This window comes from Centropristis striata, chromosome 13 (assembly GCF_030273125.1).
Source record: "Centropristis striata isolate RG_2023a ecotype Rhode Island chromosome 13, C.striata_1.0, whole genome shotgun sequence".
Lineage (NCBI taxonomy): Eukaryota > Metazoa > Chordata > Actinopteri > Perciformes > Serranidae > Centropristis > Centropristis striata.
Window position 1 is genome coordinate 8,171,737 of NC_081529.1, and position 16,179 is coordinate 8,187,915.

The following is a 16,179-nucleotide window of genomic DNA, read 5'->3' on the forward strand; positions in this document are numbered from 1 at the left end:
ATATAAAATACAATGGTTTTACATGACATTGATTTTTTAAATTTTTAATTTTACAGATTTAAAAAAATGTATTTTTCTTTTGATGAAAAAACTTTTAACCATTTTTTTTTTTTTTTTTGATTTTTAAACTTTGAAATGGGTCAATTTGACCTGCAACATAACAGGAGGGTTAAATTAGCAAAACAAAAGGACAAAAATTGCCCAAAAAAATGATCTGAAGCTGATCTAATGATCCATTTTCCAACCCTAATCTTATTTATTTAATTTGAGCGATGTTATTATTTATTATTTTAAATTATTTTATTTTATTCCTTATGTACATATATTTAGAAATTATATATTATTGTATTTCTTTATTTATTATTACAATTATTATTTATTATTATTATTTTTTATATATTTATTATTTATTGATTTTGTTTGTTTTTCAGTTTTAATTATATGTAAAGTTCAAGAAAATACACTGTTAAAAGACAAGTTCAAAAAAATGCATAATGTTTCCAAAGTCACGAATCATCATTTTTGTGATCTGGGAGCATTGAGGAGTAAAAATCGTGACCATGTTTTTTGAGTCTCACCTTGCTGCCGTCATCTCTCTCCTCCTCTTGTCTGGATCTTGCTCATTTCCCCTCTCCCTCTTTCAGCGGCCCACATGGCTCTTCCTCTCTTCTCACTGCATCCCCATTAATGAAAAGCTCTATAAATAAGCACAGAGAAGAGGGACTCAGAGAGAGAGAGACAGATATGGTCAAGTAGAACGTGGGAGGGAGGTGGAAGGATGAAGGGATGGACAGCAAACGGCTGTGAGTGCTAAACTAGGCCAGTAGGGGTGAAGGGAGGAGGGCGGGTATCATATCAAAGTCTTGCGAGTTGCTCCGAGCGCCTCCGCCGTCAATCAACTAATCAATTTCGGCGTCAGTCAGTTTGTCTGTGTCTCGGGTTGGTGCGTCACTCATCTCGCTCCAGACAGTTTGTCAGTCGGAGTTGGCATGGACTCGTCTTTTCCTCCATCTGCCCTTCTCTCGTTTGCATTCCTGATGCTTCCTTCCATCCTTCCTTTCCTCACTCCTCTCCTGTCTGAAAGCCAGCATGTCATCTTCAGGGAGACTTTATATCCTCCATAATATATACCATAATGCTGCTTCAGAACATTCCACATGAATTATTGATCCGTGTGAGATTATATGTAAACTATACGCCATGTATCTGTGTGTGTGTGTGTGTTTATGCAGTATTTATGTGTGTCAAGTGTGACCTCTTCTCTCATCCCTCTTTGTGTCTTTAGAACCCTGTATTCCACAAGGTTCCCCCTCCTTTCCTCTCCCCCCTGCGTGGCCCATTTCTGTGGACTGACATTGATATGCACTGATTCATATGATGCATGTAGCCTCTCGGCAATTCACTTTATTCAATCAATGTTGCATGGTGCTGTGTTAACCTTTATCTCCTTCTCTCCATCTCCCGCCTCTTTCTCTTTCCCTTTCTTTTCTCTCTCGTTATGTTGCTTTATCAAATCTCTATCTACCCCTCCTTTCTCTCTATCTCCATCTCTTTCCTCTCCCTCCATCTCTCCAGGTATTACTCTCCCACTCCTCCACCATGCCTGTCTGCGGCTGCCACAGCCTTTCCTCGCCCCGCGGCCACGCCGGGGCCTCCTCCTCCGCCCCCTCACTCGCCCAGGAGCAAGAGAGGCGAGTCCGACCCTCGCACCCGCCCCCGCCTCCATCGCTCCACCGCCACACCAGCGCCTCCCACTGCCTCTCCCTTCTCCTCCTGCTGCTCTGCCTTCTCCACCTTCCCCCGGCCTGCCACTCAAGGAGAGAGAAGGGCGGGGGAGGCGGGGGAGGTGGGGGGGGAGGCGGTGGAGGAGGTGGCGGCCACGGGGGCAGCCACGGGGGCAGCCACGGTGGCAGCCACGGTGGCGGCCACTACATGCCCATCCCCCAGCCTCCTCCCCACCACATGGCGTTGCCCAATATCCTGCGCGGCCTCAGCATCGCCGTTGTCCTGGTGGGCAACTCCAGCGAGGTGGCGCTGGCTGGGGCTCGGGAAAAGGAGGACTTCCTCCACATGGCGCCCAACGTGGAGGTGCTGACCATGAATGAGACAGACCCTAAAAGCATCATCAAGAGCATCTGCGACCTAATGACGGAGCACTGGCTGCAGGGCGTGGTGTTCGGGGACGACACCGACCAGGAGGCCATCGCCCAGATCCTGGACTTCATCTCAGCCCAGACGCACATCCCCATCCTCGGAGTCCGCGGGGGCTCCTCCATGATCATGGCTGCCAAGGTAGGACAACTCAAAATCTTTCTTTTATAAAAATAACGCAGCGCTCATTATAAAACGGGACAGCTTTCCTCGAGAACCGCTCATCCAAACAACTTCACACTGGACACTGTGCTTCCTTGGGTCCTCAGCATTAACACCCAGCGAGTGTGAAGTCTATCGGATGTCGGAAAAAAAGACAGACGGACAGAGACTGCTTCCATTTGAGTTAAACTGCTCTCATTTTCAAGCACTAAAAGTTATGTAAAACAACAAAGTCGTCCCCATTTACAGTAATTGTGTGAGGAAGTATGTGTGGGTGGTTCGAGTGTTAAAATATTAAGGGGGGTCATCTTGGAAACAGTGAATGGAAAGTGTTGGTCAGCACTGATAAATGTTGTGTCCAGCACCTAATGTTGAAACCAAAAGGTTGTTCCCAAAATAACAACTTACAAAATCATGCCAAAACCCACTCATAAATGCTTTTTAATTGTTTAGTCGTGTTCCTGGAAGTTCAGAATAGATAAAAGACCTACTTGTTAAGTTGCTGCTAATGTTGTTTGGTTCTGGCAAGGCCGGTCTATAAACTTAGATCTCGGCAGGATTTAATTTGAATTGGCTGCACTTTGCTGTCAATCTCTGCTGCATGTCTGTCACTCACTGTGATAGCTTGTCATGGACAGATTACATCACCACGAAGATTTTTGTCTTTCATCAAAGAAAGATATTTTTAAAAACCGTGGCAACACAGTTCAAACTACTGCTGTTTAGTTTTCTAAAAGGTATCAGTGTTTTGGCACATCTTCTATATGTTCTCTAGGGATTTGTCATCTTTTATTTTTTCCCCCCGTTTTGTCTGAAATGAGTGAAGTTTCACAGGGTCTACTTGTTACATTCAGCAGGGCTCTGCTTTGTACTGATGGCCAAACAAAACAAACACTACAGGTTGAGAAACACTTGCATGTGCTTGAAAGCGAGACTGTTCCCATTAATGTATTTTTATGCACATTTTGAAGTATTGCTTCAAAAAAGCTTTATGGAAGTGGCAGCATTTGAAAAAGGTTCCTCAACGGTGCAAAAAACCTCTGTGACGTCACCCGTAGGTTTCTGGCCGTCCCCATATTGGCAGTGGCTGATTCCTTCTCATGCCAAGCTAATCCCAAAATGTGCTAAAACTTGCAATCTGTAATGGCACCTGCCTGTCATTCAAAGTGCTCCTTGAAATATTTAAAACAAGTAAATTATGTAAAATTCACATCCTGTACAGTTGTCACGAAGGGGAAGCAAATGAGACCATACCAGGCATTTCAACATAGGGACTTATAAGGATTGACTCACTTTTGGAGCCAGCCTCAAGTGGACATTTGAGGAAGTGCAGTTTTTGACATTTCCACGTTGGCTGAGCACTAAATGCGCTGTAAAAAAAAACCCTGTTGTTTTTACGGTAAAAAAACGGCAACTGTGGTTGCCAGAACTCTACTGTAATAAATACAAGGAACTTATTTTATTATTACGGTAAAAAGATATTGGCACTGTTGATTTCAAGTTTTTCCATCAAAATAATTCTAATAATTGACAAGAAAATACTTTATAAATGAAAACGCATAAATTAAAGATTTTACCAATAAATATTACAGTATATTTTTGTTAGAGATATGGTGTACATTAGTACATTTAACAGTGAGAAAAAGAATTCTTTACAAAAGATAAATGCAAAAATTACAATGGCACCTTGTATACATATTACATTAAATACATATTACACTGTATTTTACAGTGGAGTAATGCATTTTCAAAAAAACAAAACTGTAAAAATACTGTTTTGGCTGATATATACATTTTCTGTGTTTCATTGTTACTGAAACTGAATTAACTCATTTATCATTTTACGGTCTTTTACTGTCATGGTTTAGCAGTTTTTCACTGTAAAATCTACAGACATTTTTTACAGTGTGGGAATTATTTTTGCTGAATAAATTCTGACATACAGAACATTCAACTCATGTTGTGGAAAATCTTAACAGACGACATGTGTTTCTTAGAAAGACAGCACTGTGCAGGATTTAATGATCAAAAAAGTATCAAAAACAGATACAATAGGCAAGATACCCAAATGGGTACTTGATCCAAACAGCCTCATTCATTTTCTATTCATGGTTCTTTATACCTTGGTTCGTGCGTAAATCTCATGATTTCCTGTTTTGTTTTCAAATGGTGTATTGGGATTTCCTAAATCAGAGCTGCTCTTATCTCACTTAAGCAAGAGTTCCCTGCACAGAATCTGTGACTATTGACCAAATTCTGTGTGTTTTTCAAAGCATATGTGATGCATTTTAAACTATTATATGTCTGATATTTTAATATAGCTTCCAATGAATTCTACAACACTTACATAACTCATCAGCTTTTTCAGCTATCCACATCTTCCTGGATAATCCCCAACAACATGTACGTGTTGACTGATGAGGAAACTAAAGTATTCCTTGATATTCTTTAACAGTATTCCTAAAACTTGGCCAATTTTAAGAACTTCTTTAAGACTTCTCTTTTGTTTCCAATTCACAATCTCTGAATCTTCTACTCACTAATTAAGGTTTTACATCTTTATATTCTAAAATGTATTGTCGTATTTTCTTTTAGGTTTCATAAAGCAGCACTGCTTTAGCTTTTAGGTGAATTTATTTGAAATTGAGCATGTTTAGCAGGCAAGAAAGGAGGAGAATCCCCCCAAAGATGAGATGAACTCCATAAAGCTACACATCTCTCTGTAAAAGTCTGATTTGTAGACTAATCAGAAGACATGTCTTATTTTTATACATTCCCTTAATGACAGATGTTTTTCTGCATTTACTGCAGTCAGAGGCATTGATTTAAATCTGGTGAGACTTAAGTCTCTCTCGCTATGAAGTGAAGTGTAGTGGTAGCAAATCATCTGATGTCAAAATGATGTCAGAGAAGACATGAGAAGTTTTGTTTTGAAACAAAATTTTGAACTGAGCCATGTTGGTTTTGAAAAACCTGACTCTTCCGAATGAAACAGATCACTTCTGCTTGTGACTTACACATAGCTATAATCTGCCATTTAAAATGTGCTTTGCATAGCCTCGTTTATTTGCTCTAAACCAGTCTAAAAACATGCATCATTTGCTTATTTTTTGCCTAACACCACTAATGTGCTTTACATGTGCCCTGCACAACTTTAACCTACTTTATTGTCCTCTTAACATCAAGCTGACCCAAAAACAGTGACGACATTTAGCTTGATATGGCAACGGATGATTCCTCATCTCAACCCGTACTGCCCGACTGCATCAGTATTAACTCTGGGTGCAGACAGACAGACAGACAGGCAGGGTAAGCCGGGGTGTCTGACTTGAAAGACAAACTGCCAACAGTGCTGATGCCAGTGACAGGATCAGCTGGAGATTTCACCAGAACAGAGAGCTAGATCTCTGCCTATTTACTAGGCCTTGCCTAATGGGATAAAGCAATCTGCTGCTGCTTTATCTGAGGCCGCCTGGGATCTGGGCTTGGACCCCATTCTACAAAATCAGCTCATTCATTTGGTACTTTGTGCATAAATGCAGCTGTATTAAATAAGAAGCAGAGAAATTAATGGGCTTTCATGCAGGGAAAGTGAAACCTTTATTACAATACTGACATTTGCCATCTGCTGTCGAAAACTCGCTCGACGCTGTTTGATCCGGGCCCCCATAGAGCCTCAGCCTTATCTCAGCCATCCTCGTCTCCCGCCGTCCTCCAGTTTGTCTGCTGACCCTCTGATGTCAACAGGTCTTTGTACCAGCAGAGACACAAGCGGCAGTGACACGGCGAGGCCAGCGGCCACCACTGTAACTCTTCTCTCTGTTCCTTCTCATTAGAGCACTAAGGAGAGAAATGGCAGGGAACCGTCCACTCCCATTTAAAGCGGCGCTCTTCCAAGCACACATGCAAAAACTACTATTCAGTACGCACATTTTATACACCAACCTTCACAGCTTTCTTAAATATCTAGCCACAAGTGCCTTTAACCCTTAGAGATCCACCAAGGACCCATTTATGTCTTGTTTAGGTATGGACAGTGGATATTCAGGGGTAGGTAGCAGGTCAGCAGTAGATGATGGATAGAAGTGATGTACATCACCTGAAAGCTGTGAACCTGAAGATTAGGAGACGAGATGCAGCTGTAGTCATACATCTTTAATACACCTTGTGTTTTTCTTTGATGTCTCTTCAAATATTAAAAAGTTTCAAAACATTATGAAAAATGGCTGTAAATGATGGCCATTCCCATGCTCTGTTATGTCTCATAAGTTGGTATCTTTATGAAATGAAATAGCCTAAAGAGTCCACTGGTCTCAACCATGTCATTATATCTTGTCAGTCTCACTTCAAGGTACCTGATTGAAAACGGGCTCTGCTGAACAGATAAAAATGTTCCCTCAGATCAGCAAAAATTCTCTGATGGTCCAAAGTTATTAGATTTTGCAACAAATGGACTACACCCCCAAATTGCAAATAAAAGGCATAATTGAGCATAATTGAATTACCCTCATGTACTGCCATCATAATGTCGTAAACCCGTCAAAGAACCTTCAAAATTAGTTAGAAATGACCTGACCAAAAAATGTTTATTCCAGATTTATAACCAGAATATCTTTTATATATTATTTTTGGGCATTTTAGTGCTTTATTAGATAGTGACAGATAGAAAAGGGAAGACATGCGGCAAAGGGACCTCAGGCCAGATTTGAACCCGGGTCTGCCGCAGCAAGGACTCTGCCTTAATGGAATGTGCTCTACCAGTGTGAGCCACAGGGATGCCCCTATAACTAGTATATCTTGACACACAGTGCTGGGCTATGTGTATACGCATGCATATACTTCATTCTACCCCTGCATAAACTGGGGCCCCACATGGGCCACCACAGGCAAAAAAGTCTGGTCCTGCCACTGGTTGAGATCACCGGGTCCTCCAGCCTCAGAGGACGGACCTCTAACACCACTAACTGTATGTCTTAAAAACATATAAATCTTCCAGAGCACTCCCCGCTGGTGCATGGACGGCTACATTACATGTGAAAATGTATGTCCGTGTCGTACTGCATGGGAAAGATGCAGGGCTGTGGGAGGAGGTAAACGGGGAACAGTGGGGGATAGTTAAGGAATGCACGGGCCTGTGTGTGTTTGTGTGTGTGCAGGGACAGTATCATTCATTAAGCACGCGTGCCCTAAGTGCACCAGGCAGCAGGAAAGAGCAGCGTTTTGTGGCAGAGGTTTAAATGGATTTCCCCGGCCACAAGCCAGAGCGTGCCTCTCCTGAGAGCTTCCTCCTGGCTGCACGGGGGCCCAGGAGAGCGAGGACGGGGCTGCGCTAAGGCTCAGTCTCCAAACGGATTTGTGTCTGCCTAATGGGCTGAGACAATGGAGTGGCGAAAATACGATAGAGAAGGATCAGAGGGAGGGAGAGAGAGAGAGACATGGGGGAAAATGGAGAAATTGAGATAGTGAGGATGAGATTGGGTGGAAGAAATTCTACTTTGACTGAAAGCATGTCGGGGAGGAGACGGGTTTGAGGGGGTTTTGCCAGATCAGGTGGGGTTGAGAAGGGGCTGCCTGTAGAGGTGATGGACAGATAAATGTAGAGGACAAGCGCTGAGTCAACAGCAGAGGAGGAGACAGAGTTCAGACTGGGTGGAGGGAGGGAGGGGGGGGAGGGAGGGAGGTAGGGAGGGTGAAGACAGGAGAAATGTCTTTGAAAGTGAATGGGACATTCAGGGAGAGATAAAGAGAAATGAGGAGGGGAAGAAAGAGTAATGAGAGAAAACTTCTTCTGTATGGGCAGCAGAGATGAAAAAAAGCGATAGAGAGCAATTGTGGAAGATAGAACGAAAAGTCCAGCTTAAGAAAAATTGGACTGCGGTACGTTTATTTTATTTTTTTTATTGTAAGTGAGCGTTTGAAGGAAATGGACTGACAAAGATTTGGAAATAGGGATTGCAATATGAGGTGTTTATCTTACGGCCCCGCTCCACCACACACACACACACACACACACACACACACACACACACACACACACACACACTATCAAAACTGAAGGCCAAATGCTGCTATTACAGTTGGCAAGACAACCCCTCCTTTTTCATTACACATCCAAGGAAGGATGATAACAGGGAGCGACACAGAAGGCGGAGAATACAGCATTTAGATTTTTAGTGCGAGCTGAATAGGAAAAGAATTTAGAGGAACGGTACAAGATAATTCCATAAAATGTACCCACTGGAGTGGACTGCTGTTGTGCCGTGTGAAGAGTCAGGCCGAATCAGAATCAGAATGACATTTTTCTGCTCGCATATGCATCTACAAGGAGCGTTACTTGGTATTTGTGGTAATGAAAGACAAAGCTAAGCACAGCATAATGTCCCAGTGGAAGATACCGTTCCCTCATCCAGTCCAGAAGGGAACATATTATCCTCCTTTTCAGGGTCATGCTTGTATTTTGGGGTTTCTACTAGAACATTTTTAAATGCTTTATTGTTCAAAACACACTTTATTCCCAGTCTGCTCTGATTGGTCAGCGTTTCCGACTTTTTCTCATCTCGTTCTCTCTGTACTGTTTGACGTTAGCATGTAGCTACATGTAGCAGTGTATGTAATGTAAACACTGCAGCAACCAGGCAACAGATGAATGTATATAGAAAAACAGCACTAAATGACAGTCAAGCTGAAAGTAGAAAAAAATGGAGGTCGGCCTATTTTACTGGCTGATAGTGGCCTATCATAGACATATTGGTATCTATAGGTGACAAAGAATGTTTTGTCAGATATGTCCTGATTATAAAAACTTTATTTAGAAAGATATAATGCAGAAAACAATGCTTAGAATGATTTAGAAATGGTGTTGGGATTTTTTTTAAATTTGCTTTTTATTTAACCTTTATGCCCACCTCAAATTTACTTCCCTCTGGTGATCCTTGTGGCCAAAAAAGGTCAAGCACTAAAACTGCTATTAAATCACCATACCTCAATATTTTTTTTCAGATTTTTTTTTCATAAATCTCTTAAACAACTTCAGACTTGTTCAAAACCACCAAACGTTAAATACTTTAAAGTATTTTAACTCTTTATATGCCAGTTTATATATTAGAATTATTCCATAATTTCTTCCAAAACACAAAAATTTATTATTTTCCATATAATAAATAGTAGAGAGCTGGGGTTTTGGTGGAGATTAGAGTCTTGGATATGTAAGATTAGCAAAAATGGCCTTTTTTGGCCTTGCGGGTCACCAGAGGGAGTATCTGACACTACATAAAAAAATACTAATGCAATCAAATACATTTTGTTGCTAATCTTTGACATATCCAAGACTCTAATGACCACCAAAACCCCCAGCTCTCTACTATTTATTATATGGGAAAAAAAATCTTTTGTGTTTTTTTGGAAGAAAATTTGGAAAAAAACTGGCATATAAAGGGTTAAAACTCTGAAAATTATTTAATGTTTGGCAGTTTTGAACAAGTCTGAAGTTGTTTAAGAGATTTATGAAAAAAAAATCTGAAAAAAATATTGATTTTTGGTGATTTCATAACAGTTGTTGTGTGCGTGGGCTTTTTTGGCCACGAGGGTGACGAGAGGGTAGTGAATGCACCAATGGAGTACAAAAGACATGTAAGGGTTAATGACAATGGATTTCAAAACATTTTACTAAAAAGAAAAGTTCCTTCAAAAATTCATGCCTCTAGCTGTAACACAGCCAAAATGATCAACAAATGAAAAAGAAGAAGAAGAAAAATGTACAAAAATTCCAGAGGAGGGCACAAGGGTTAAATTATCAGCCAGTAGAATAATAATGACCATAGTACTGAAACTTATTTAGGTATTTTTTCTATTGATTCTTTGCCTGCTTATTTCTAGAATTGGTTGACAGTGTAGTACCTTGTATGCATAATGTATAATAATATCTGGTCTTATTGGTGCAAAATCGGTGCACATTTTACATAGAAAAGGTATATTTTCATTCCAACTCAGAAATCAACGTCAATTGGCAATAAGGCAAGGCAAATTTATTTGTATGGCACCTTTCAACAACAGGGCAATTCAAAGTGCTTTCCACAAAACATTAAAAGCATTACAAAGAGACATATATAGAATAACATTCAAATATCAAATTTTAAAACTGAAAACGAGAGGATAAAATATTTAAGAAAAATATAAAAGTGCATTTTAAAATTTTAAAATTGAATGCGAGCTGCTAAAATATATATATTTTTAAATATCAAAGGAATAGAAGTTACATTGGAGTATTACTGATAGGCAGTTGCAAACAGAAAAGTCTTGATTTAAAAGAGTTGAGTTGTAGCAGACCTGCACATATTAAGTGAATTATCTCCCTCAAAATCCCAAATCCTGTGCATGTCTTTGTTCATCGTTGTGAACAGGCACAATAGGATAAAGACACTTGCATGATGGTCATACAAATCAAACCGACGGCCGTCTTCTAATCCTTTTCCATATGTTTACCACATTATTTGACCCTTGGGCCGCATTAATATTACCCCACATAATTGTATCATCAGACAGAAAGTATGAAAAAGCATAAAAATCCCCTTTAAATAATGTGAGTATTGCAGCACTACAGTCTCTCAGTCAGCCTTACAACTCGCTGATTTTTCTGACATCTGTAACAAGAACAAAACTGGATTTTTTTTTAGCGCTATTCCTCTGGGCGATGGAGCCAAACTGCAGCAGGAGCTCAGCAATAAAAAGTGGTGCTAGAGCTACCACAGTGGTTGCATCTGTACATGCATCTTGCCAGTGGGAAGTGGCTATCTGTAGTTAGTGCTAGTGCCAAAGAGAAAAAGTGAACTTGTGCATGAGAGTTAAATAGATGAAGGGATGGAAAGAGGAAGCCAGGCGGCTCCGGTATTAACAAAGAATGAAGAAGGAGGCGGAGGAGGAGGAAGGGGAAAGGAGAGAGATGGATGAAGCCAAAGGGCACTCACATCTATATCAATGAATAAGATCAGAGAGGGAGGGTTAGGAGGTAAGTAAGAGGATGAGTGCACCGAGTGCACGGCCGAGAAACAGAGACGGAGAGATGGAAAGGCAGAGTGGCACGGAGCGTGTGTTTGCAGCAGCAGGTGTGTCGCCTTCTATCCAAAGTAGCCAATGTTACAGGAAGAAGAGAAGCTGCCTCTCTGCTCAGGAAATCGCGGCCTAAATGGAGGAGCAATGAAGGAGGAGAGAGAGATGGATAGAGCACAGCTGTAGCCACATCTGTGAAAGACAGGACAAGATAAAGGAGGAGGAAGAGATGGAGACGGAGAGGGAAGGCATCCAACACTTTAAGGGTGTGTGTGTCCTTGTGCATCTGTGTATGTGTGCCTTGTTACCTAGCCAACATGGCTGCAGATGCCAGTCTTTTGTCTGTAGTGGTTTCCAGCACCACCGTGCTTGTTGTCCCTCTACAGCGACTGCAGTAATCAGTGTGATCTAAAGCTTTGGCTAATGCTCATATTATCAAGACATGGGGAGCCATTTTCCTCCGCTTGTCTAGAAGGTATGGCTTTGTAGTGGTACAAATAGCTGTAGTTGTCGCCGATCGCCCCCAGGGCCGCCACATAATACGAACAGCGAGCTAATCTACGAGTGGAAGCTGCTGGTGCTGTAGATTAGGAGGGAGATAGCTTCCACTTGTGCACAGGATTTAAATGCAGGATCGTCGGCAATTAATGAAAAAATGGGAAAGCGGCCAACCTCGATGACCTGAGGGAAAATATAACATAATATGAGTTGCAAACATGCAAAGATATGCAGGCAGACAGGAAAAACGGCATGATCACGCCCACACGCGTGTTTTCATAAATATATGGTACGACATGTGTTACAAGGGCAATTAATGCATGAATGTTTAATAGGTAATGGAAGGAATGCTAAACTAGATCCACAATGAGATAGAGCCCGAGTGAGTTCATCAGCCAATGCTTATATATGCTTATCACATATTGGTATTGGAGAATATCTTTTCCAATATGTGGCGATATTAAAACACTTTTTACGGAACATATATTGCAAAAAGAATGCAGCCTTGGATCATTAGGTATGGTGTTATAGATGTATTAATTTAATTTAATTTAATTTTTTCCTTCATTTCTTCATTTCTTTTTATTATTTTTTAAATTGTCAGACTGATACTAAACATATATATATATATATATATATATATATATATATATATATATATAAAAACATGTGTGTATATATATCAATATATACAATATATATATATTAGCTATTTGTTTTTATTTCAATTTATCCTTTTTTTTAAGTGTCAGTGATAACTAATACGGAATATATACCCGTGTTTATTCAGCTATTTATTTTTTATTCACTTTTAATTTAAATAGTCATCAATTGACTGATACTAAACAAACACTGTTTTTTATTAGGTATTTATTTTATTTTTTGTTTATCCTTTATTTTAAGTGACAGTTATTGACTAAAACTGAATATATATACTCATTTTTATGAAGCCGTTTATGATATTTGTATTTATTCTTCATCCAAATTGTCACAATTATTTTCTCAGTGCTTCTTACTTTTAGAATTGGTTGACAATCTAGTACATTGTATGTTTAATGTATCAGAATGTTAAATATTATTTAGTAGTTATTTTTTTCACTTTCAGCACAGAAACCATATTGATAATCTGGAATTTCTTCTTCCACCCTTAGATTGGTATTGTTCACAAAAAACCCATATCTATTGGGCTTAATGCACGATAAACTGCATCATCAGCATCACATGCACACATCAACATACAGTAGGGATGCAAGCCTCACAGGCGCTCCCACACACAAGCAAATCTGTTCCCTGGCGTCCTTTGTGTAACTGGCAGCCGTCTCCAGGAACAAAAACAACAGGATGTGATCAATTAACTTTTGCCCAAATAATTCAGGCTTTTCATCGTTTCCAATGTGGTCGTTCAGCCCGTGGGTGTTCAAGCCTTTTGTCAGAAGAGAGTGAGCGATTTTGTGTCTGAGCACAACTGTCGCTGTGTGCGTAAATGTGTGCTAATTCTTCAGAGGAAACAGAGTCGATGATGGTGTAGAATTTGTGTTGAACTGTGTCCAGGGATAATTGTTGTGGAGAATGTGTGTTTGTGTGAAGTGCGAGTTGAACCATTTAATCGCAGCACAGGGTGAATTCAGCGGAGCAATTAATGTCCATACCTCATTTTACAAAGAAACATGTTCCACTTGTCCCCGCTGTATTTATGTCTAGCCTGCTTTTAGGAGGTAATAGTCCTTCTTGACATTTTAGTTTCAAAGAAATCAAGGTTTTTTTCAGCGTCACTTCCTGTTTTCCATGTCCTCAGGAGGGTTTTAGTCCGGTGAGTGGAGCCGAAATGTGCCTGCATTTATATTCCCAATTAATGTCCTACAATAGCACCTATTGTTGTAGTAATCACTGAGGTCCTGTACTCTATTAATGTAATGTGCTGTTCGGCTTGGCAGCACCGCGTCCTTGCTAAAACATAGTTGCAATTAGGAGCATTTGTAAACGATAAGAGAATTAAAACCGAGTGTTCCTGTGCCTGATGTCTCTCTCAGAGCTTCTCTTTTTCCTGTCTGTCTCCCTCTCTGTGTGTGTTCCTGTCTCTTTCTCATCTCGCTCCCCTAATTGTTTGGTTCATTCATGGATTTTGTTGTGTCCAGTAAAGCACAGTAAACCCCTTGTAACAGCTTTCTGATCTGTCCTTTCATCCGGGATATGTTCTCTTTCCTTTTATTTGCTTGTTTCCTTTGTCCGGTTCTATTCCCGGAGGTTTCTTTTAGTTCTGTTCCTCTCAGCGTGTCTCTAGCACCTCGTTAGATGGCTATTTTCAATAGTAAAATCTCACCTGGATACTTCCCAAAAGATGAAACCGGGACAAAACATTCTCTAAATGTAAATGTTGCTAAAGGCTAGGGATGGGAATAATTAATCCATCTATTAATGCTCGTAAAGAATTTTGTCGATCTGTGAATTTTTTTTATTGTAATCTTATCTATGACTGTGCATCAGTATCACTGAACTGACACAGCCGAGCGTTCAGTTCTGCGGCCGTATGTCAATCAGCCAATGAGCTGAGAATTAAGTTGGATAAAGCTACAGTTTGCAAACTGAAAGTTACAATAACAATTATAAAACACAGAAATACAAGAGTATTAATTTGAGCAAAACTAGCTTACTGTATCAAACATTAGTAGCATGAGTTACTCAGTTTAATTTTATCCAAAAGTTATTTAAACACAAAACACATTTAAATATGAAGATTACTGTGAAAACTAACCTCATGCCTCTTCAGGGGCTAAAACGTAAAACATTGAACTCCTTGATGTTATCTTTACAGTTTAATCTCAGTTGAGTTAGTTTTATGATCGACAGGAAGTCTCTTTTTTTCCTTTCAAAATAAAAGTGTCTGTTATTTAAACAGGCTTTTTCATAGTACTGTGTATATATATATCCTTTATTTTGCCCATGTATGAATGCAGTGATTAATCGATTAATTGATCGTTAACGTTATAGATGCTCGGCAGGTTTCTGTTGAAGACAATTCTCCAGCAAAAATCTAACACACATAATTCTTTTCAACACTCAAATATACAATAATATACATATTTTCGTAAACAACCTTAATTTCAATAGAAACCTATTAAAGGCTAAATACTAGTGGTCGACCGATACAGGTTTTTTAAGGCTGATGCCGATTATTTTGACATTAGTCTTAACCGATCCCCGATATGTGCTGCCGATTTTTTTGGGCTGTTTCAGATGATCCACATATTTGATGTGTTTTTCTTTTTTCCGGTATCAGCAGCAGCTCACCAGAGAATGGCAGATGTTGCAGCGAGCCTTGCCTGCTGTTGGCTCAGTGAAATGAGCTAATTGATCGGCGAACGCACGCACGTATCGGCCGATGCCGATACAAGTAAAAAACGCAAATATCAGCCCAATATATCAGCCGGCCGATATATCGGTCTACCTCTACTAAATACTATGTTGAAAATACACCAACACAAGGGCTGACATGTCTATGTTTTTCTAAAGCTTTTCAAAATGTAGGATTATGTAGTCATTGATGTTTACTGTGATAATGACACATCTTGATTAGCAGCACTCCACTTCAAGTTTCATTTCATTGTTATTTCAAAAAGAATTTTTTCCCAGCTCCAATCAGTGCATTAAAAGACTAGTAATACATAAAACAATACTGTGATCCTTAAAAAGATTTCAGTCCTAGTTGTACATCTGTAATTACAGGTGGCAACAATCAAGTCCCTTTCACACTTTGGACTGGACATTACTTGGACTTCACTCTGCCCTCTGGTACAAAGTCTGTGTAAGGTCAATAGGAGTGGGTGCGTTGATGACGTTTCTATCACACGACTGGCGCAAATTTGAAAGAATATGAATATCTGAGGGTGAAGGAGAGTCAGTTACACAAAGAGCCTGTTTACACTTGGTTTTAAAATACATCTTGGGCGATCAGATCACAAATGGACAGATGAGTCATATCGCTGTTTACACCCGTGTGTATAATGCGCCTACAATGGTGTCCAGCTGACCAACTCTGTACAGATTTTGTGACTACCTACGCCACTTCAACTAGAATGTGCACATGTAATACATCAGATAACAACAACAAGATTTAAAACATCAGATAACAACAACTCAAGTCACTTGATTTTAACTGTGTTCTCGGGCAATACCCTCGCAAACAGCCGAGTTACGTTTGAGGCTTGAAGTTGTCTTTGGACTGAGTCTTCTGCCTAAATCACCATTAAATACAAGACGGTTTTTAGACCTTATAGACTTTTGATTTTACTTTAAACAGATAAAAGATTTTATTCATTGGACATT

At 39.9% G+C, this 16,179-nt stretch overlaps 1 protein-coding gene across 4 annotated transcripts in view; it reads left to right on the forward strand.

The window, feature by feature from the left end:
* The window catches only part of grin2ba (glutamate receptor, ionotropic, N-methyl D-aspartate 2B, genome duplicate a), a 184,192-nt gene that overhangs the window by 38,597 nt on the left and 129,416 nt on the right, over positions 1-16,179 (forward strand). For all 4 annotated transcript variants that reach the window (XM_059347242.1, XM_059347241.1, XM_059347243.1 and 1 more), the window contains one exon: positions 1,576-2,292. In XM_059347242.1, the coding sequence (XP_059203225.1) occupies positions 1,576-2,292 (717 nt within the window). The remainder of the gene's footprint in view (positions 1-1,575; positions 2,293-16,179) is intronic.